General features: G+C 35.8%; 1 protein-coding gene across 1 annotated transcript in view; it reads left to right on the plus strand.

Moving 5' to 3' along the window:
- Positions 1 to 24,733, plus strand: part of LOC150092545 (uncharacterized) — a 335,783-nt gene that overhangs the window by 209,642 nt on the left and 101,408 nt on the right. The window contains exons 10-11 of the mRNA XM_090414232.1: positions 4,169 to 4,209; positions 22,375 to 22,479. Of these exons, the coding sequence (XP_090270358.1) occupies positions 4,169 to 4,209; positions 22,375 to 22,479 (146 nt within the window). The remainder of the gene's footprint in view (positions 1 to 4,168; positions 4,210 to 22,374; positions 22,480 to 24,733) is intronic.

Here is a 24,733-nt window from a genome sequence, read left to right on the forward strand (position 1 = left end):
TGAAATCCAGTAGGCCAGTTAATAAATATCCTTTTATAATTTACTTTTGTTTAGTGTTGTAATACTGCTAAAATAAGTTATGAATGATTTTGTAAGCTACTTCAGCTTTCAAATAAGCATGATGGGGGGGGGGGGTCTCATACTGAGCAGTGTAATTTAACCACCATCCAACAAATGTACATGCCTATGGACTTTTTAAGCTACTTTGCCCTTCAAGTGATTGGGATGTTGGTCTCATACATAATGTTTTTCATGTTTCTGCTTGTTTTCATAGTTTTTATCACCGATTTTCACATTTGTTATATCATTCATAGTCCTGGAGACTTGAACTGAATTTATTGAGTAGTATGACACTATTTCTGATTTTTATATCAGGTTTAATGCCACATTTCACTTGTAATGTAATCCAAATAGATGATGAATAGCAGTGGAGATAGCGTGTACTTTCATATTATATCTGATTTTATATTAAACCATGACATTGGGAAGCAGCATTGTCAGTACTGACACAAGGTTGAAGCCAAATGATGACGGAAAAGCTTGTTATCAGAGATTTGCAGATGGCAATATGATTATATTGTGTACGTCTGTAATACTGCAGAGCAGAAAGCAAACGGAGAAACTACTGCTCTACCTTATCTCCAGAACAACCACCATGGCGAGCAAACCCTTACAATTGGCCCCAAGTTCCCGGCGTCCCTTAAATGGGACAGGGGTGCGAAGAATCTCCGGGCTCAAAATGGTGTCCACTTTTAAAATTGCAACTTGGAATGTCAGAACTCTGTATGAAGCTGGCAAATTAAGAAATGCCACAAGAGAAATGAAGAGGCTGGGCATCCGGATTTTGGGAATTTGCGAGACAAGATGGCCAGGATCTGGAAAGTGTCAACAAGATAATACTACAATGTATTACTCTGGGAATGATGAGAACAAACATCAACATGGTGTAGCTGTAATAGTAGATGAAGAAATCAATAAATCAGTAATAAATTGGATTCCATTTTCTGAAAGGATAATGCTGTTACAACTTAAGGGAAACCCCGTTAACATAAATATCATCCAAGCTTATGCACCCACAGCTGACAAAAGTGAAGAAGATGTTGAAGAGTTTTATGAACACCTAAAAGAGATTAAAAACCTAACAAAGAAACATGATATAAACATAGTGATGGGTGACTTCAATGCAAAAGTAGGAAGAGGGGGTGATGGAGAAATTGTTGGCAAACATGGCTTAGGCACCAGAAATGACAGAGGAGATCGCCTAGTCCAGTTCTGTCAGGAAGAAGATCTAACAATAGCAAATACCTGGTTTAAACTTCCACCCAGAAGACTGTACACTTGGAAATCACCTCAAGATGACCAACATAACATTGTCCGAAATCAAATTGATTATATACTGATAAATAAAAGATTCCACAGTAGTATAAAGAGTGCAAAGACTTATCCTGGAGCAGATATCTCATCAGACCACAATCCCATAGTTGCAGAAGTACGTCTTAGATTAAAATCAGCTAAAAAATCACAAAAGAAGAAAAAGAAAATTGATGTAGAAAAACTGAAAGACCCGCACATAAATAAAAGTGCCAAGACACAGCTTAACCTGCGATTACAACAGATTAACATAGAAGAAAATAAAAGTGTGGAATCTCTTTGGAATAGCTTAAAGAATGCCATCGTAACAACAAGTATTGAAGAAGTAGGTTATGTGAATAATATAAAACAACAGGAATGGATGACAGATGAGATTCTTTCTCTTATTGATACAAGAAGAATGTACAAAAACAAAGACCTAGCCAGGTATACAGAAACACATAACATCATCAAGAAAAAAATAAAAGAAGCCAAGGAAAATTGGATGAAAAATTTATGTACTGAAATTGAACTGCTTCAGAAGAAACATGATAATTTCAATCTGTATAAGAAAATCAACGAAATTTCCGGAAAACTGAGGAAAAAGCAAATAGTGTCTCTAAGAGACGAAAATGGAAAAATAGTTCTAGAAGAAGAGAATAAAGCACAGATTTGGATAAAATATGTAACAGAACTTTTCAATGATACTAGACAGAAGCCTATAAATATAAAAGATAACATTCGGGGACCAGCAATCATGAAATGCGAAATAGAGAATGCTATACGAACAAGTAAAACAGGAAAAGCCAGTGGACCAGATGGTGTGCAAACAGAATTTTTAAAATTAATAGAACCAGATAACATCAAACTTCTTGAAAAACTATTTAATGAAATATATGAAAGTGATGAATTTCCATCAGATTGGCTCAAATCTACATTTATCACTATCCCAAAGAAACCCAAAGTGAATTCCTGTGGTGACTTCCGACTTATTAGTCTATTGAGCCAAACATTAAAAATATTTTTGAAAGTAATTCAGAATCGCATTTATAGAAAAAGTGAAGAAACTCTAAGTGAAACACAATTCGGCTTTCGGAATGGTTTTGGTACTAGAGGGGCCCTTTTCTGTACCCAAATATTGATACAAAAATGCATAGAAAGACAGAAATCTGTCTTTATGTGTTTCATAGATTTTGAAAAAGCATTCGACAAAGTCAGACACACTAACTTAATAGAAGTCCTTCAACAAACAAGGCTAGACGAACAAGACATAAGACTAATAACAAATCTGTATTGGAATCAGTCGGCTACCGTTCAATTAGACAACATTACCACCAGTGATATTAACATCAAAAGAGGAGTGAGACAAGGATGTGTGCTCTCACCACTCCTGTTCAACATATACGCAGAGGTAATCTTTAAAAAAGCATTGCAAGAATGTCCAGAGGGAGTCGCAATAAATGGAAAGATTGTTAACAACCTACGATATGCAGATGACACCGTGCTAATTGCAGATAACATTATGGATCTCCAAAAACTCATTGACAGAGTATACATAGAAAGCCAAAGAATGGGAATAAATGTAAACATCAACAAGATAAAATACATGATCATCAGCAAACATCCAGCCTCATCAATGAAACTGACACTCAATGGGAAAAATATTGATCAAGTGTCAAGATATAAATATCTTGGTTGTTGGCTTAATGAACGGTGGGATCCAGAAATAGATATAAAGACAAGGATTGAAGTTACACGGCAGTTTCATGAAAATTAGAACACTATTCTGCAATAAAGACCTAAACATGGAAGTCAGATGCCGAATGCTGAAATGTTACATGTGGTCTGTTCTGCTCTATTGAGTTGAAACATGGACATTGAAGGCGACAACCATCAAGAAAATTGAAGCCTTTGAGATGTGGCTATACAGAAAATGCTAAAGATATCATGGACAGAAAAAATTACCAATGAAGAGGTCTTAAAATCCATTGGCAAAGCTAAACATCTTGTACAAATAATCAAGAAACGAAAAACATATCTTGGCCACATCATGAGAAACAGCAAATACCAACTTCTACAAACTATTTTGGTAGGAAGAATTGATGGCAAAGGAACTAGAGGAAGAAAAAGAATATCATGGTTTGACAACATCAAGACGTGGACAGGAAAGAGCAATGCACAACTGCTCAGATTAGCACAAGACTGCAGTTTGTTCGCCAAGATGGTCGCTGACCTTCGATAGAAGATAGCACAATAAGAAGATATTAAACCATCTTTTAACTCCTTCAATTTTAATTACTGACTTACATCATAAGTATAAGCAATATATTGCTCCGTATAATGTCTCATTTTTACACCATATGAATGCAGTATCTTCAACAACTTTTCTCTTGTTGCCTTGTCATATACTTTTCTACAAAACTTAAACATCGATCCTTGTTATATTCCCATGACCTATTCAACTGTTTGTCTTGAAGTAAAAATCTGATCCTGATAACACGTTTGGTTATCAGATGATAACACATTTGTTCTTCCCAATATTTCTCTTTCAATTAATGTTTCTTAGCCTTTTCTCAAATAAAATTAATGCTATTTGAATATAGGGAAAAGTTATAACTCCAAATATAGGGAACACATCTTCTCTATATTTAGAATTGTTAACTTTTCAATAGTTTGATTTTCAACAATTTGTTCAGAAGGTTACAGAGCATTAAGAAACAGAAATCAGATAAGTAATTTGTGTTTCAACACTGAATGTGATAAAATGATAAGTAGCTGCCATTATGTATCAGTAATGTTGTTAATGTTTTATTTCTAGTTAAAACAAATGAGGAACGTCCTAATAAGAATGATCTCTTGGTATGTTACTTTTTTTTTCCTTTTGTAAAATTTTATTGATTTACTTGTATTTACAAAGCTTTGGATGTACAGCAGGCCCCCATATCTGCAGTTTGAAAAAAGTGTGCGAAACGGTTGAGTGTCGCGATAGTTGAAACATGCATATGCACAGGCTGAAAACTTGTCGAAACACACTTGTTTTGCTAGGTGTGTAGGCTTAAACGTGCATGTTAGTTTTACTCGAATTGTCAAAGAAAGCAGTCAAATGTCTGTCATTGCAATTACAAATGAGGAACGTCCTAATAAGAATGATCTCTTGGTATGTTACTTTTTTTTCCTTTTGTAAAATTTTATTGATTTACTTGTATTTGCTAAACTTTGGATGTACAACAGGCCCCCATATCTGCAGTTTGAAAAAAGCGCGCGAAACGGTTGAGTGTCGCGATAGTTGAAACATGCATATGCACAGGCTGAAAACTTGTCGAAACACACTTGTTTTGCTAGGAGTGTAGGCTTAAACGTGCATGTTTGTTCATGTTTAGTTTTACTCGAATTGTCAAAGAAAGCAGTCAAATGTCTGTCATTGCAATTAAAAATTGTGTTTAAATTCAAGCAAATAAATTGTGAAAAATTTAACTTCAAAACTGAAGAGAAGACATAAAATGTTCCGTATCTGTGAAAAATCAAAGATTATCAATATGATTGAAGTAGAAAAAAAGTCAAATGCAACCGTTGCCAAGATCTATAATAAAAACGAATCTTTGATATGTGAAGTGTTGAAGAACAAAGAAAAAATTCATGCCAGTCTTTCCATTGCTCCCAAATCTGCAGAAGTTACGGGTATACTGTGTGATAAGGCGTTAGTCAAGGTAGAGAAAGCTTTGAATTTGTGGGTGGAAGACATGACAAGAAAAATGATTCCTATTGATGATAACAAGTTATAACAAAAAGCATTGATCCTATATGAAGACATGCAGCTGCAAGACAAAACAGAAGAGGAAGAAAGGTCATTTACAGTAAGCAAGGGCTGGTTGCATAGATTCAAAATTAGGTTTAATCTAAAAAATATAAAAATTACTGGAGAATCTGCATCGGCTGATGAGAAAGCTGCTGCATTGTTCCCAGCAGAATTTTAAAAAATTATTGCAGAGAAAGGTTATCATCCTAAGCAAGTTTTTAATTGTGATGAAACCAGCCTCGTTTGGAAAAATGACCCAATGGACTTTCATCCATTAAACTGTGAAGCAAGCACCAGGCTTTGAAGCATTTAAGGACAGATTGATGCTGGTACTTTGTGGCAATGCAGCTGGTCATATATTTAAACCTGGCCTTGTTTACTAAGCACAGTATCCATGTGCCCTTAAAAACAAAAGTCGTCTGCTTGTTTTTTGGCAATCAAATCTGAAAGCATGGGTCATGGCCGTGTTATTTACAGAATGGTTCCATCAATGTTTTATTCCAGAGGTGAAAAAATACTTGAAGAGGGGAGGATTACCATTTAAAGTTTTATTGATAATAGACGACATTCCGGGGCACCCTGAGTCACTAGTGTTATGTGGTTTAAGTGGTTTTCTTCCCACCTAATATGACCTCATTGCTTCAGCCACTCAATCAAGGTGTCATTAGATGTTTCAAGGACTCATATGCTCGGCAGGTTTTCAATATGATTCGTGCAATGGTTGAGGATTCTGCTGATGTTGGAGTCATGGAATTCTGGAAATCATTCACAGTTGCGGTTGTATTCATCAAGGGAGCAATGGACGAATTGAAACCAGAAATGGTAACTGCATGCTAGAAGAATTTGTGGAGTGATGCCGTTCATAATTCCCAAGATGCGCCTGATATTAAATCGCAGATAACAATGATAATTAACACAGCACAGAAAATAGGTGGAGAGGGATTTGACAATATGATAGAAGAATTAAATGATTACATAGATGAACATCGTGAGGTGCTCACTAACGAGGAGTTGAAGGATCTTGCCAAATCTTCTACAGAAGAAGATGATTGATGAGGATGAAAGTGAACAAGAACCACCAGCATGGACACTGGAAAAATTTGCCATGATATTTCGAATAGCTCAAACATTAAAGGAACAGATATGGATTATGATTCAATGATGGAGCACAGCATAAAAATTACTCGCACAACTACAGAAGCTTTGGAACCTTTGCAGAACCTCTTTACTGAATTGAAGAGACAAAAACGGCAGCTTCTAATAACAGTGTTTATTAAAAAAGTCGACAAAGCTTCTACTATCGATGATCCTCAGCCGTCTACATCATTTGCTCAGTAGGCAAGCAAGCAGCCGACTGCCAAAGATTCGGAAGATGAATATATATGTAGCTGAACACAACGAGATGTTCTGATCTCAGTTGATTCCTCCTAATAAGAATAAAAATGTTAAGATTTTATTAACAATTACATTTTCATTAGCATATTTTCTCTCGTTCTACATAATTATTATATGGGTTAAATTTTGTTTGTCTAAAGATGAAATTTTATTGAATGAGGCAATTTTTTTGGTTTGCCACTTCACCAGTACTACTCAAGGGTGCTTCCTACCGCATTTGGGCACACATTCCATTGCTCCTCGTAGATTCTAAAGACGTAAAAATTTTTTCATGATAATTTTAAATAAATATGTAATATTATTATCAAGGAGCAATGGAATGTGTGCCTAAATGCGGCAGATAGCATCCCTGGATAGTATGGGTGAAGTGTTAGTCTAGAAATTACCTCATTTAATAAAAAAAAAACTCTTTTTATTATTTATTTAGCTATACAATTTAGTATATACATTATATATTAACATAACATATTCACTAAGGAATCCTACAGTCCTAGCATGTGAGACTAAATCAATTTACTAATAATTTCCTACTTCAATTTTGCTATATATGTGCAAAAATCTGGGTGTCACTAGTGGTTCGCTAGTAGATCTCTAATAAGGGTAAGCTGGTTTTTCTCCTGGAAACTTTTTTTTTTTTGCCCCATTAACTCAAAATCCACTGTATAACCCACACTATTTCAGACAATAATATACTGCATTAGGGATCACAGGATGGGTGGCACTTGTCTGCCTCTCTTCACCAGATGCTATTTAAAATTAGCAAGTCTTGGGCCAGCTATCTCTGATTGGCTAATGGTGGAGATTAATTGCCCTGCAGTCTCCCAAAGTTAGACAGAACTTTAGACACTCTCACCTACTCCCTTTGGGGAATAAAAGGCATTAGCAGATCCTTTTTTTTTTTTTTTTTTTTAATATTCTATTTTGTCCTTTTGTAGCTACTTCCCAACAGGCAAAATTTACTCACCATGGACAAATGACAAATATATTTGAGTCCTGTGTATTATATATATATATATATATATATATATATATATATATATAAAATATCATGTGTATTTGTGTGAATGTATTTCATCCATTAAATTTCAGACTGAATTATATGGCCTTATAACCTTGTGTTTTCTTGTAAATAATTCATATAACTATAGCACAAGTTTTTCTGAAAGAAAGAAACTCTGTGTATTATGCTATGTATTATGGGAAGAGCCCCTCCCCAGGCCCAGAGTTTCTTCTGCAGCATGTTTAAAGCACACTCCTTATTTCACATAGGGAGGGAAAATATACAAATAGCTCGATGGGACAGCTATGGATTCACCCCCCCCCCCCCCAACACACATTTTGGCCAATTTCTGTATTGAACACAAGCACTCAACACAGCAACTACCAATCATTGGTTTGGCTGTGCTATAATGTTAGGCCATATGGTCCAGACACAATCAGTACATTTTTATTAGTGCTTTTAAATAGCCAATATCCTAAAATCCACTTCCCAATGGAAAAAGAATTTATTTACCCTTCCTAATTACACTAGTCACACATCTTTCAAATGGTTCATTGCTTTTTTTCCATTTATAGAAAACCTATACATATTGGATGATGTTTGCATAGACAATCACACCATCATCCAACTCAACGATATGGCATCCTGAGAACACTAATACATGCATCAGAGTTACATGTTCCATTGAACCACTGAGCTCGCCTACTTTTGCCACAAAATCTCTACACACTCCAACTTTAAACATATTGGACCACATATTTCATATTTTCCTTCATTTTATCTACCTTTGAACAACCTTTCTCATACTGTTTTTCCCAATGAGTACAAATATTTGATTTCCCATTATGGAATGAATGACAAGAACACACACGTATGCATGCATATGTTGCTCTCAGTGACAACCAAGTGTGCATCATTTGATGAAGCTTTATTTATTTGAAGTTATATTCTTGTAAGTTTTTGATTACTTTTGAAACACGTTAAAATTTAAATGCAGGTAGTTTTAGCCTACTTCGTTTATATTGTAGAATGATGGATTTTTTACTTATTTATTTTATTTATTTTTTTTTTGTTATCCTTTGTTTTAAGAATAATTTGCATTGCTAACTTCAAACTTTATTTTTGAAACTATTAGTATTTAATGAGCAAAACGAATAAATGCCAACAGAGAAAGAAGAGTAGTGTGATCTAGGGTGAGGAATATGAGTATCGTGTGGGAATGGATATTGCATCAGGTTGCGTAATAGATTTAGAGGATAAGAGTGGGTTGCTTGGAGAGAGAATGTCTGAAAAATGAGTTCAGAAGTGTGAAAGAAGAAATATGAAGCAAACAAGAGGAGGAGAAAGAGAATTATGGAAATTATAGAAGGAGAAACAATAGAAGAACCAGGAGATGAAAGGATTGAGAGGAATGCTAGGTAGTGCAGGAGCTAACGATGGAGAGATGACAGGAAGGCATTGCTCCATCCTTAATTTTTAGTGGAAGTGCAGAGATAGTCAGAGGAGAGGCAAAAGCTGGGGATGGAGAGATAATGGGAAGCCAGTAAGTGGGAGTGCAGGTAATTAAGAAATGAATGGAGCAGTGAGAGATGTGATGTATGGAGATTCAATGATTTGTGGAGTGCAAACTAGAAGAGTACTTGCCTGGAAGAAAGATAGAGAATATGATTTGGGTACAAATGACCTGAGAGGGAATGGTATCAAGAGAGTAAAAGGTTACAACTGGGTCCCTGAAGGCTCATTACTGGAACCAGTATCATTTAACTTGAGTTGTGAAGGGGTGGTGAAGCACAATATATAGCCTCTCCCACTCAAATGCCAGCCCCTCCTTCACTGGCCCATCCTGTTCCAAAAGTACTTTTGAAAGGGTGAACCAGGGGATGGATCGGTGATAGGACTTAGCCTTTCGCTACATCCCATCACTGGACTTAGCAAAAGGCTGGTAACCTGTCTTGGGGGGAAATTTGACACTTTCACGTCTCAGCCAAAGAAAAGCAGGACAGACTATAGGGGAAATAACCATGATTCAGGAAAATGTAAACAAAACTAAAAGAAGGAACATCATCATCAAATTCCTACCATGTACCCACAAGGGGTGTACAGGATATGATAGTACTACATGAAAAAATTATATCATTACTAACTTCCTATCTACAATTTTCCTCCAAATCAGTCTGTTACTTGTCAAGACTCCAACATTATCAAATCTTATATTTCTATCGTCTAAGGCACTTTGTACTGTATCAATCCACCTATATCTTGGTCTTCCTCTGGGTCATTTTGCTGCCAACCTGGAAGAGAACACTTGTTTTGCTAATCTTTCCTCGCCCATTCTGTTTAGGTGACCATACCACCTGAGATTAGCTCTGCTAACGCATTCCTGGATGCTGACAATGTCAAGTTCTTTCCTAATATCCTCGTTTTTAATATGATATTGCCATTGATGCCATCTGTTCAAGCCTATAATCTTTCTCAGGACTCTCATATCTGCGGTCTCTAGTCTTTGGTCAAGTGTTCTACTTCTGACCCACCTCTCAGATCCATAAGTTAAAACTGGTTTGAACACTGTCGTATACAGCTAATTTAGTGTTCCGACCAATTTTTCTCTTATTCCATATGAATTTATTCAATTGACTTCCCACCATACCAGCTTTGCTGATTCTGTTGTCTATTTCTATATTTAATTTACCATCTTCACTAAAAATTGTGCCTAAGTAGCTGAAATGTTTTACTTGTTCCACAGGTTCTCCATTCATAACACAGTTGACATTTTCAATGATTCTGCCTATTTTCATTATCTTTGTCTTTTTATTGCTTACCTTCATACCATATCTATTACAACAGCTATTCAATTTAGTCAGAGAATCTTGCAGACCTGTAGCAGATTTATTTTAAAAAAAATCAATATAATAAAAAGTTAGGAAAGATTATCTGATTTGTAAAGTACTATCGCCCATAAAGGGGATAGACATAAGCCGTCGGATCTGTTTAAGTTAGGAGAATTAAGTAGAGTTTCACATGTTTCTTTATAAAAGCGTTCCATGAGAAACTGACTTTTGTGAAGAACTTTTGTCTTTCTCCAGTGAACTCTGTGTCTAGTGAAGATGGCATGTTCTGCAAGTCCAGACTTTTCAGGTTTAAAGTATTCAATATAAGATTGGTGTTCTTCTAGCCGAATAGAGACAGATCTTCCTGTTTGTCCGAAATAAGATAATCCACAAGAGCATGGAATCTGGTAGACACCTGGATGATTAAGATGTGGAAGCTTGTCCTTAGGAGAAGTGAGAAAGGCAGAGATTTTTCTAAACGGTCGAAAGGCAACAAAAATATTCAGTGGTTTCGAAACTTTTGCTAGACGTTCACTGATGCCTTGTACATAAGGGATAGTAACGTGCGTTATTTCTTCTGTGTTTGAAGAGGAAGACATATTAAAACTACTCAAAGTTCTTTTAATGAAGCAATTCTTATAACCATTAGATAGAAAGGAAGAAGTTATATATTGTAGTTCTTTCTGTAAAAGATTGTCTGAAGAACAAAAGGAGTGGGCACGATGAATCAGTGTTTTAATAGTTCCTGCCTTTTGACTGGGATGGTGATGAGATTCCGCATGAATATAATGGCCTGTATGAGTCTTCTTTCTATAAACTGCGAAATGTAGGTTACCATCTGGTTGGCGAAGAATTAGAAGATCTAAAAAGGCTAACTGCTTATTTGATTCTACTTCTAGGGTAAACTTGATCCTAGGACGAAGTGCGTTTAACTTGGTGAGAAATTGTTGAAGTTCATCCGAAGAGCCATTCCATATAGCAAAAATGTCATCGACATATCTGAACCAATGAGTAAGTCTGGGATAAATGTTGTCAAAGATATGTTGTTCAAAATGTTCCATAAAGAAATTGGAGATAGCAGAAGAAAGAGGATTGCCCATTGCTGTTCTTTCAATTTGTTGATACAACTTATTTTTAAAGGAAAAATAACCAGAATGTATTACAAAATCAAATATGTTTACAATGTCCGAAGGAAATTCCTGTTGTAGTAATTCAGTGCTTTCAGAAAGAGGCACATTTGTAAATAAAGAAACATCTAAACTGATCATGATATCAGAAACATCCAAATGAAGATCTGAAATTTTATTTTTGAAATCCAGAGTATTTTTTATATAAGTATCAGTTCTTCTAGTTGAAGAGGAGAGTAAATTTGATAAAAATTTTGAGATTTTGTAAGTGGGGCAACCTATACAATCTACGACTGGTCTTAATGGGATGCCTGGTTTATGAACTTTTGGAAGACCATACCATCTAGGTGGACGACCGAAGAAGGTTTTAAGTTTTTTCTTTTGATCTTCATTCCATGTAGATACATTATAAGAGAATGAAGTCTCTTCAATTGACTCTGGGTAGGATCCGATGTAAGAGGCCTATAAGTTGAACAGTCGTGAAGTAAAAGAGACATTTTTCTCTCATATTCCTTTACAAATCAGCTAATCTTTCCTAATTTTTTATTGTATTGATTTTTAGGAAATTTATTGACCTTCTTAGTTACCTTACACCAGCTACTTAGGTGGTGCTTTTTGGAATTGTCAGTTATTGTTTAATTTGATCTTAATGTACTGAAGATGCCTGTGACACATAAGCGAAAATTATACTATTAAATAATCTTTGTATGCGAGTTTTTTCTGTTATTAATTTTGTATCGATATGTCTACTCATGGTATACCTTTTTTAAAACTCATATTATTTGTATTCCTACTTCTACCAGTACTGGGTGATGTTGGTTATGTGGAAAATCTTCAAAGACTTGTCTTGTGTTTAGCATCTGATTTTGCAAATTTTGGGTAACAAAGCACAGGTCTGGGTTGTATTCTCTATTCCATGCTGCAGCCTTAAAGGTTCCTTTGTTCTTTGCATTGAATGTTAAGCTGAGACTTTTTTGCTCAGCCCAGTTTTATAATACTTCACCATTTCCATTATTATTATTGTAATTCCACAAGATGTGATGGCTGTTAAAATATCCTATGTAGATAGTAAGAAAGACGTGGGAATTACTTCACGTGGCCATTCTGCCACAGGAGACTTATAGATGTTAACCAATGTGAGACTTTCAGTTTTCACTATAATAGTGTGTATATTCTAATTAATATATACTGATATTAAGTGAGCATGCTCTATATATTGTGTACGTAAATTGCAGAATCATGAGTTTGGTGATATGTAGCTACTAGAATATCATACCCTGCAATTCTTCCTCTAGATTTCAATTGTTTTTCATTTTTTGTATGTGTCTCTTGAATGACAGCTACATCTAGATAATTTTCTTGAATGATTTTTGAGAGATATTGACTTTTAGCAAAAAAAAGCTTGTTCTGCTCCCTCTAGCCAAGTGCAGAAACATTTCCCCTGCATTTATCCTATAAAACCCGTTAAGCAATTTTATGTTGCAATCATATCCCCTCTTTTTCTCCTATCAATCAACTTCTGCAATCTACACATCCTCAATCTATCCTCATAGGGAACATTCCACGGGCTACTCACCTCTGAATCCTCTCCACCACTTCCTCATCCCCAAGAAACCCAGGGAACTGAACTTGAGCACAGTAATCCAGATGTGGGTGTATTAAGGCCTTATAAAGAGGTTGGAAGTTTATTTTTCACTTGGTTAGACTAATAAATTTAGTTTAATCCTTTATCCAAGTATAAGCAAACAAAGTTTGCACCTGAAAATATCTTCAGGACTGAGGTAAGGTAGTGCAACACCAGGCAACTCTGAGCAAAGGTGGACCAAGCTCTCATCACTCCTTGTCTCAGTATCTCCCATAGTGCAAAGCACATCTCCTTGCAGACATGTATACCGCTATGTATTAAGGGAAGGGCCACTACCCAGACCAGTTTCAACCTTTATTGGGGTCTCATCAGTGGGAGGCAGAAGCAATAGGAGAGGTCATATTTACCTATAGGAGTTGCCAACAGGTGTACCACCATATTATTGAATTACTCTGGATTTAGAGAAAGATGTTGGAAGTTTATTTTTCACTTGGTTAGACTATAATAAATTTAGTTTAATCCTTTATCTAAGTGAGCAAACAAAGTTTGCACCTGAAAATATCTTCAGGACTGAGGTAAGGTAGTGCAACACCACTATAGGTAAATATGACCTCTCCTATTCTGCCTTAGTATCTCCACTTTTGGGTCTGCCTTCCACTGACGAGACCTCAATAAAGGTCAAAACCGATGGGGACTGTCCCTTCCCTTAATGCATAGCAGTATACATGTCCGCAAGGAGATGTGCTTTGCACTATGGGAGATACTGAGACAAGGAGTGATGAGAACTTGGTCCACCTTTGCTAGGAGTCGCCTGGTGTTGCTCTACCTTATCTCAGTCCTGAAGATATTTTCAGGTGCAAACTTTGTTTGCTTACACTTGGATAAAGGATTAAACTAAATTTATTATAGTGTAACCAGGTGAAAAATAAACTTCCAACATCTTTCTCTAAATCCAGAGTAATTCAATAATAAGGTGGTACACCTCGATACAAAATAAATAATGGAAAAAAACTCACGTAGAAAGATTATTTAATAGTATAATTTTCGCCTGTGTGTCACAGGCATCTTCAGTACTTTAAGCTCAAAATTGAACACTAACTGACAATTCCAAAAAGCGCCACCTAAGTAGCTGGTGTAAGATAACTAAAAAGGTCTATAACTTTCCTTTAAAAAAAAAAAATAATAATATTAATAATAATAATAAAAAATTAATACAATAAAAAGTTAGGAAAGATTAGCTGATTTGTAAAGTACTGTCTCCCATAAAGGGGATAGACGTAAGCCGTCGGATCTGTTTAAGTTAGGAGAATGAAGTAGAGTTTCACGTTTCTTTATAAAGGCGTATTAATTTTTTTTTTTTTTTAGGAAAGTTATTGACCTTTTTAGTTATCTTACACCAGCTACTTAGGTGGTGCTTTTTGGAATTGTCAGTTAGTGTTTAATTTTGAGCTTAAAGTACTGAAGATGCCTGTGACACACAGGCGAAAATTATACTATTAAATAATCTTTCTACGTGAGTTTTTTTCCGTTATTTATTTTGTATCGATATGTCTACTCACTGTTTACCTCTTTTAAAACTTAGGTGGTACACCTGTTGGCAACTCCTATAGGTAAATATGATTTCTCCTATTGCTTCTGCCCTAGAATCTCCACGTTTGGGTCTGCCTCCCACTGACAAAACCTCAATAAAGATTCAAACCGGTCTGGGTAGTGGCCCTTCCCTTAATGCATAGGGAAGGGCCACTACCCAGGTATGTATCAATACAGTGTAAAGAGGAATTACAACTTTCTTATTTCCACTTGTTAATGTGTTCTTCACTAGCCAAGTAAGCTTATGGACTACCTTAGCAACCTAAGCAATATATCCTCTAAACTTTTACTCTGTCTACCACCACCCCTAAATCTCTAGCTTCATCTGTTTCCTGGAATACAGTGCCATCAATATGATACATAGCTTGTTATTTATTTATCCCAAAATGCATAACTTTACATTTCTCAATATTAAACTGAAACCCATTATCTTTTGCCCATACTGACTGCATGTTAAAATCGTCCTGCAAGCCTCTCACATCGCCTTAATTAACTATTACTCTATCCTAATTTTGCATCATCAGCAAACAACTGAATATTTTCTTTCAGGTTATATCATATGTCATTTATGTACAAATTAAACAGCAATGGTCCCAGCACTGAACTTTGCAGCACACTACTAGTCACCTGTTTTCTCCTCAATTCTGTCCCTCCACATAGCACTTTTTATTATCTGTCCAGCAGCTATCTTCTTATCTGCTTAACCAGTGTCATATCCATCCCCATTTGTTCTAATTTGCATAACAAAGTTTCATTTGGTATTCTGTCAAATGCCTTTGCAAAATCCAACAAAATCATCTTCTAACCGTTTCCTTTATCCCACTCAGCTGTTACTCTATTATAAAAAGTTAGTAATTACTAAGCCATGACCGACCCTTCACAAAGCCATGTTGATCCTCATACAATATCATATTTTTATCTACTCATTCTTGAATTTGCTTTTTGACCAATTTTTCTAGTACTTTTACCACCACACCTGAGATGCTGATTAGTCTATAATTTGCTAAAATAGACAAAATAATTCTCTTGCATAAGAGAAGTTCTAAGATGCAAGAGAATTATTTTGCCTATTTAACTCAGTTGGCACTCTACCAGAGATGAGACTTCATTTAAAGTGTCTAGTCAAAACCATTGCCAGTTCCATTGCACATTCTTGCAAAACCCTAGATGATATCCCATCTAATCCTACAGCTGTATTTACATTGAGATTCTGCAATATCCTAAGAATTTCCAATCCATCCATCTCTGTTCCCACATTAGTGTCTGTCACATAGGTTAAAGCAGTAACCTCACTAGGATGATATACCCTTGCAAAGTAGTGGCTCAGTAACTCAACTATTTTATCCACTCCTGTCTCCTCGTGACAATCATCACTCATTAAGGTTAATCTAAAAGAACTCTTTAGGATTTATTTTGGCCTGCTTAGCTAGATTCTTCTTATAATCTGATTTTACCTTCCTTGCCATGCCAGTCGCCTTTCTTGCTTGAGCCTTGTACTGTTCATGAGTTTGCTGGTCAGCTTTCTCTCTATATACGTTTCACAGCATTTCCTTCTTCTACAGCTTGTGCTTAATGATATTACTCATCCATCTAACTTCTACCTGATTAATCCTCCTTATCCTAGGTATATAATTTAATGCTGCTTCCTCTAGATGACCCTTAACTATATCCCATGCATTACTCACATCCTTACCCTGCAATGTTTATGCAATGGCACAGATTTAAGCTTGTCATAATCATATGCCTTGTAGTTCCACATGCATCCCTTCTTGGCAGAATATTCCTCATGTTGTACAATCTCCCAAGTCAAGACCGCATGGTCACTTTCACGAATTGGAGGCAATGTGGTCACCTTGGTTATGGATAGCTCTTCTGATCCTATTACCAGTCCAATACCCTCTCACCTCTAATCCCCTCCATCACATGCTGCATTAAGTAATTTTCTCTTAGTAGATGTATAAATTTCATTTTTTTTCCTGCCATGTGATTTTTCTTCCTTCCAGGCTATATCTCCATAGTTGAAGTCCCCCATAATAATCACTTGACCTGTACTTGTGCTAATATACCACTGCTTATCTTCCAGATCATCTGTGGAACTTCCTGTCCTACAAGGGTGGTCTGAAAAGTTCTTGGCCTAACAATGAAAAAACGAATTTATAATTTCAAAATTATTATTATTTTTCAACATAATCTCCCTTAAGACTAATACATTTATTCCTGTGATGCTCCAGTGCCATCATCCCGTCCCTGCAGTGGTTCTCAGTATGATCTGCAAAATACCCCTCTACAGTTGCAATCACCTCTTGATTCGAAGTAAAATCCTGACCAGCAAGGAAGCGTTTTAGTTTTGGGAAAAGATGGAAGTCAGAGGGAGCCAATTCTGGGGGATAAGGCGGATGTTCTAACAATTCATAGTGCAGATCCCTTAATTTTCCCATTGCCAAAACACTTTTGTGGGCAGGTGCATTGTCCTGATGAAAGATGATTTTTTTCTACTGCAAACCCGGTCTTTTCTCACAAATTTTTTCATCTAGTCTGGTTAAAAGATCAGAATAATATTCCCCAGTTATTGTTTTACCCTTTTCAAAATTAATAAACAAAATGCCTTCAGCATCCCAAAACACCAATGCCATGACCTTTCTTGCTGATGGAACCAACTTTGTCTTCTTTGGCACTGAACAACCGGCTTCTGTCCACTGTTTTGACTGTTGTTTGGATTTTGGTGTGTAATGGTGAATCCAAGTCTCATCCATAGTAATAAATCAACTCACAAAATCATTTTTATTCTTGTTAAAACACTCCAAGCACTGTTCAGAGATTTTCATGTGAGTGCTTTCTTGATCTGCTGTGAGCAAGCACGGCATCCATCTTGTACAAAGCTTTTTCATATGCAATTCTTCATGCAAAATATATCCTACACATTATTTTGAAATGCCTATAGTCTCAGCAATTTCACGCACTTTGTCTCGCCGGTCATTCCGTACCATATTGTGCACTTGATCAATGCTTTCTGGTGTTGTTATACTTTTTGGACGTCCTTCACGTGGATCATCTTCGAGGCTGGTACAGCCTTAAACTCAGAAGCCCATTTTTTAATTGTCGAAAGCGAAGGAGAAGAGTGCCCATAAACTTTTATGAACTTCGAATGAATTTCTTTTGGTGTTAAACCTTCTTTTACAAAAAATTTTATAACCGCACAGTACTCGATTTTATCCATTTTAAGGGATACAGACAACACTTTTGCTTCAGACAGCTATATAAAACAAACCACTTGATAGTGTGACTTGCAATTTCACATGGATTCTTATGAGAGATGTACTAACTTAAAAAAAATCTCTTGCCATAGTGTTGCCATCTATGGTTGAGGCTGACACTTTTCAGACCACTCTCCTATAGCAACACCCAACTGTATGTTTTGTTTTACTGGCCTTAATCTCGCACTAGAACTGCTTGAAATGAACAGCCACCCTCTTGCCTATCTTCTGTTCTTTTTGGCTACAATTCATCCATTATCATCAGCAGCAGTACCCTTCCCCCATCCTATCTTCTCTGAAAATACTAAACCCTTCATACTCTATCCCTGTAACTACATCTGCTGTTAGCCAAGTTTCACTAATGGCAGTGACCTTTATCAAGATTGCACTAACCAATGACAAAACCTCCTCCTTGTTTACTAAAATAAAGAGTAAAAAGGCTTGACTTCTCTATATTGTTCCTGATACTTCTGGCATTAGTATATAAAAACTGCAGCATCTGTTTAGGCTCCCAGCCACCTTTACTCTATGAATTGAGTACTCTATTCAATATTTTTGCTTGAGAGACTGATTCCACACTTGGTCATTCTCACAATCACTTGCTTCATTGGTGTCTTCACATGCTTCTATCCTAATTGCTTAAGTTTCCCTGAATTTGTATGTCAGCATGCTCGGTGAACAAATCTCTCTCTAGATACCTAAAATGAAACAATTTGGATGCAGTCCATCAGCCATTGTACAGATCCTTCTTTCCATCAGACACAGATCCACAAATCCTACATCATTCCTTCTGCACAATCTATGTATAGACTCATTTTCTATCAACATCCTCCTCCTCCTCATTGCGTGGTAGGAGACTTAGTCTTCACCTTCTTGCTCTTCAGTTTTGCCTGTTCTAACAACTCCTTTACATCCTCCCACATAGAATACTTCTTGCCTCTCAAATCATTTGTATCAATCAATGCAATCATTTCCTTTGACTTACTTTTTTTGTACCTGGGAAACGGGATTTTGTCACACTTGTTAAGTACTCCCTTTATCATTGAATCTCCATACACAATTTTCTCCTTAACTTGTTTTTCTTGTTTGTTTGGTTGGTCTTTATCATTCCTTTAGACCAGTGCTTCCCAAACTTTTGAATGTAAAGGACCCTTGGAAAAATTAAAATATTTCACGGCCCCATCAGGGAAAAAAAAATCTTATTACAGACATATATTTGTTGTATTTATATTCAATACAGTCTTACAGGGGCTGCCTCAATAGTTCAAAAGGGCTGGACAGAGGGATGAATTCCTGATGATTGGAGTAGAGCTCTCATAGTACCCATATATAAAAAGAGAAATAAAACTGAATTACAGAGGTATTTCTCTACTGAGTGTTCCTGGCAAGATTTATGCAAATATACTTGAGAAACAGTTGAGAATAATTGTGGAAGAAAAACTTGATGAATAACAAGCTGGATTCAGGCTAAATACAGGCTGTCAGGATCAGATCTTCACTTTACGACAAATAGTTGAGAAAGCATGGGAATATAACAAAGATCTGTATTTAAATTTTGTCGATCTGGAAAAGGCATATGACAAGGTGCAGAGAGAGAAGCTATTCAATACGCTGCAGTTATATGGTGAAAATGGGGCATTATATCAAGCAATACTTAGTCTTTATTTGAGTTGTAAGTCAGCAGTTAGAATTGAAGGAAGTACAGGAAGATGGTTTAATGTTAAATCTGGTGTGAAACAAGGATGTACATTATCCTCTCTGTTATTCATTATCTATATGGATAGTGGTATTAAACATGATATCAGAATTAGAGATGTTAATATCAGCTCTTTGCTTTATGTGGACGATGTTATACTTCTGAATAAATCTGCTACAAGTTTGCAATATTCCCTGACTAAATTGAATAACTGTTGTAATAGATATGGTATGAAGGTCAGCAATAAAAAGACAAAGACAATGAAAATAGGTAGAATTGTTGAAAATGTTAACTGCATTGTGAATGGAGAACCTGTGGAACGAATAAAACATTTCAACTACTTAGGCATGATTTTTAGTGAAGATGGTAAATTAAATATTGAAATAGACAACAGAATCAACAAAGCTGGTTTGGTAGGAAGTCAATTGAATAAATTCATATGGAATAAGAGAGAAATTAGTCAGAACACTAAATTAGCTGTATACAAGACAGTGTTCAAACCAGTTTTAACTTATGGATCTGAGATCTGGATCAGAAATAAAACACTTGACCAAAGACTAGAGACCGCAGATATGAGAGTCCTGAGAAAGATTAGAGGTGTGAACAGATGGTATCAATGGCAATATCATATTAAAAACGAGGAAATTAGGAAAGATCTTGACATTGTCAGCATCCAGGAATGCGTTAGCAGAGCAAATCTCAGGTGGTATGGTCACTTAAACAGAATGGGCGAGGAAAGATTAGCAAAACAAGTGTTCTCTGCCAGGTTGGCAGGAAAGCGACCCAGAGGAAGACCAAGATATAGGTGGATTGATACGGTACAAAGTGCCTTAGACGATAGAAATATAAGATCTGATAATGTTGGAGTCTTGACAAGTAACAGACTGATTTGGAGGAAAATTGTAGATAGGAAATTAGTAATGATGTAAATTTTTCATGTAGAACTATCATATCCTGTACACCCCTTGAGGGCACACGTCAGGAATTTGATGATGATGATATTCATTACAAAACATACACAGCAAATATTGTAAAAATCAAATGCAAATATTATATTTTTAACATCTTACATACACATTTGACATGGCACACTTAGTCTTAAAACATTTTAAATTTGTTTTCATTATTTAATGGCCCTCTCAACAAAATTAACGCTCCCAAGAGGGCCGTGGCCCACAGTTTGGGAAGCGCTGCTTTAGACCATCTTCTTCTTTTTCTTTTCTGATTTTCCCTGCTAATCTCTTGTCGCTTCTGCAATTTTTCGATTTCACACTTTGTCCTATGAAGGATGACATTCATAGGACATAACCTAACAGACACTCACTTTTGAAACACTTAATGTATACTCTCTCTCTCTCTCTCTCTCTCTCTCTCCAGTTTCAATTTCTTTTCACATATTCATTAATTTTCTCGATGAATACATTTCATACACACTGCACTGAATAAAATCCAGCAAATTCAAATCCCTGGACAACGTGGATTATGGTGACATTGTTCGTTGCATTGGTGCCATGTCAACAATATCACAATAAAAATGTTATAAATACACTAAATAATTGAAAAACTCAAATTTACATTAATACATTATATTACACTAATTTTCTAATGAAATAACACAAAACAGATAAAAATCGCCAATTTTACATGAGTTCTTAATTACATGACCTTTAGCCAGGAGAGTCTGGCTGCCAGCAGTCGTTCTAGCTAATTCAGCATTAGATGCACCATGTGGATTCCAGCTAGAAATGCACCCTACTGGGGAGAATTATTAGCAATAGTGCCGAAATGGTAGCTCTTCAGGAGGATTTCAATAAGCTGGGCTGGTGGAAAATGAATGGGGGAAATCATTTTAATGCAACTAGATGTGAGGTCTTGAACTCTAGGATCCATTGATGAGAGGCTGCATATTCTAGAAACTACTAGAAAGTGGAGGTGACAAGGAATCTTGGGGTGGTGGTAATTAATAGAAACTTGAAGTTTATTATTATTATAATTATTTGACACCTTCAGGGAGTCCAAAGACTCATCAAGGGAGGGCATTTTTAGGGAATGCAAAGGTATTGAAGTGACTCAGAGGATTGCTGCAGTACTGAGAAGGATGCTGACCAACAGAGATAGAAGAGTGGTGATTCCATCATATAATATTCTGATCAGACCACATCTGGAGTTTTGTACTGGGATTGAAGGGGGATATATTAACTTAGGAGAGGGTGCAAAGGTGGATAACAAAAAATGATATTAGGATAGTGCAGTATTATCTATGAGGATAGACTGTGAGGGCATGTAGAATGCAGAACTTATGGTAGATGGAAGGAGAGTTAATATGATTGAAGCATTTAAACTGTTGAGATATAGTTATAGGGTCGAAGCTGGGAAGTTCTTTCGTATGGTAGAACTAGTGGATAGAGAAACACAAGGGGATCATACCTGGAAGTTACAAATGGAGGTGGTAAGTAAGAGGCGAATAACTTTTTTTTTTCTTTTTTTTTTTTTGCATAGAGAGTTGTTGTTGGATCACAGAATGCATTGCCTGATAGGGTAGTGAGATCTATTTCACTGATTCACAAACAGTGAATGAGTTTAAAAAATGGTATGATATATTTTCTGTTATTTAAGATGGGCTTCTCACAATGAGTCTCATGACTCCATTGGGAGTCCTGAATAATAATAATAAAAGAACATGAGTTATTTTTCATTAATTACTAATAGCTCTGCTGTAAATATATATATATATGTTGGTTCTTTATATATAGGAAGAAATTCAAGAGCTCTCTTCATTATTAGTTGAGAAATTATCCTTCCTTTGTGCTGGTCATTTAAATATGTCTGCTCTTACAAGTTTGCTGATTCAAATACAGGTAAAGTTAATAGGTTCAATTTTTTCATAAAGTAAGATATCTTTTGAAACAAGAAAGGTTTATTGTTTGATAATTTCTGTCTCTAATTAAATGAAATCAGATATACGATTCATGTTATTTGTGTTAAACAGCTATAGGCAGTTTCACATAAAAAAAAGGGTCATTTTATTAGATAAATAATTTTGCTGTTTTTCTGAATAACTATTTCAGGATCCCAGTTATGGTATTAAATTGCAGTTGTGAATATAAGGAATTTCATGAAACCAAATTTAAAAAAAAATCCATTCAGAAAACAACAGTGATTTATTTAATTATATCTAAAAATATAAACCTTAAATATTGTATTCTCGACTCATTGTTTGCTTGAATAGACGCATTTTCTGTTCATCCATGTTAAATTACTAGTTCAGAATATACTATATAAAAGTAAGTATATCATCCCTTTGTTCATATTGTATCAAATAGTCAGGATTAGTTTAGAATACTAATCTTGATTAATTAGAATTAGTCAAGATTACTATTAATTAGATTAGAATACTAATCTAAATATGAGGCTAATCTTTTTGAATGGCAGGCAGTCTCGAGTAGAGTGATGTGGGCAAATATCAGAATGGGGAACTGGACAATGAGACTTATTTGGGCCTATGGTCCCACAGAAGGTTTTACTAAGGTAGAAGTGGAGGAATATTTTGATGCTTTAGAGAAAGCAACTGACACAATGAAAAAGAAAAAGTTGTTCCTTGTTGGGGATCTAAATAGCATAGTAGGAAATGATTGTCAGACATACAAAAATATTTTGGGAAAATTTGGAGAAAATAGCAAAGCTAATAATAATGGCAAATACCTGTCGGATTTCTGCTCAGGACATGGACTGGTTATTACTAACACCATGTTCCATCATAAAAATGTGCACAAATTTATTATTATTATTATTATGGTTATCTCCATGGAGTCAGTAGACTCATCACGGGAGACCCAAACTAGCAAAACAATATCTGTCATATCTCTTCTTGAATTCATTTACAGACGAAGAGCTCACAACTAAGTCAGGCAATGAATTCCACTCATTCACCACCCTCCAGGCAAAAAACCTTGTTCTGACACCTTTGTTAACCACACTCTTCTTTAATTTCCAGAGATGACCTCTTGTTCTTCCATCACTATCACACAGCTGAAACATTTCCCCTGCATCAATCCTATAAAAACCTTTTAGTAATTTGAATGTTTCTATCATATCCCCTCTTCTTCGCCTATCAACCAATCTCTGCAATCCACAAGCTCTCAATCTATCAACGTAGGGAGCATTTTTTATATCACTCACCAACTTGGTCACTCTTCTCTGAACCCTCTCCACAGCCTCCTCATCTCCAAGGAATCCAGGTGACCAGACCTGAGCACAGTAATCCAAATGTGGAAGTATCAATGCTTTATAAAGGAGAATAATAACCTCTTTATCTCTGGATGTCAGTGTGTTCCTCAACAACCAAGTAATCCTATGTGCAATCTTGGACACCTTAGCAATGTGTCCTCTGAACTTCATCTCCCTATCTACCAATACCCCTAAGTCCCTAGCCTCATCAATCTCTTGGAGTACCTTTCCATCGATGTAGTACACAGCTGGTAAACTTTTAATCCCAAAATGCATGACTTTACACTTTTCCACATTGAACTGACATCCATTTTCTTTTGCCCATTTTACCAGCTTATTTAAATCCTCCTGCAAACTTTCAACATCAGCTTGATTTTTTATTGCACTACACAACTTTGCATCATCAGCAAACAACTGAATACATGGAGAGAAGAGGCAAGGAATAAGAAAAGTCTCATTGACTATGTTATTGTCGATAGTGATGTTTTCTCCCTGGTGCAGGACACCAGAGTGTACAGAGGATTTGAAATTGGAAGTGATCACTACTTAGTCTTGAGCAGGATAAAATTGAATTTTATTTTGAAAAGAAAAACATGTAAGAAAGTTTTATAAAGTGAATAAATAACATTTAGTAATAAGTAACATTTAGGAGAAGAGCAAATGGATTTAGGAGAGGGAAATCTGCAACTGTTGCAATCTATACTCTTTTACAATTGACTGAGTTAATGTGGGAAAAAATCCAGAAATCTTTGCTGCTGTTTTATAGACTTTAAGCATTTAAAGTCTAAGCAAGAACTTACAATTGACTGAGTTAATGTGGGAAAAAATCCAGAAATCTTTGCTGCTGTTTTATAGACTTTAAGCATGCATCTGACTCAAAATAAG

The sequence above is a fragment of the Typopeltis vanoorti genome, chromosome 25 (assembly GCF_054136105.1).
Source record: "Typopeltis vanoorti isolate ZY-2024b chromosome 25, IOZ_Tvanoo_1.0, whole genome shotgun sequence".
NCBI classification, from domain to species: Eukaryota; Metazoa; Arthropoda; class Arachnida; order Uropygi; family Thelyphonidae; genus Typopeltis; species Typopeltis vanoorti.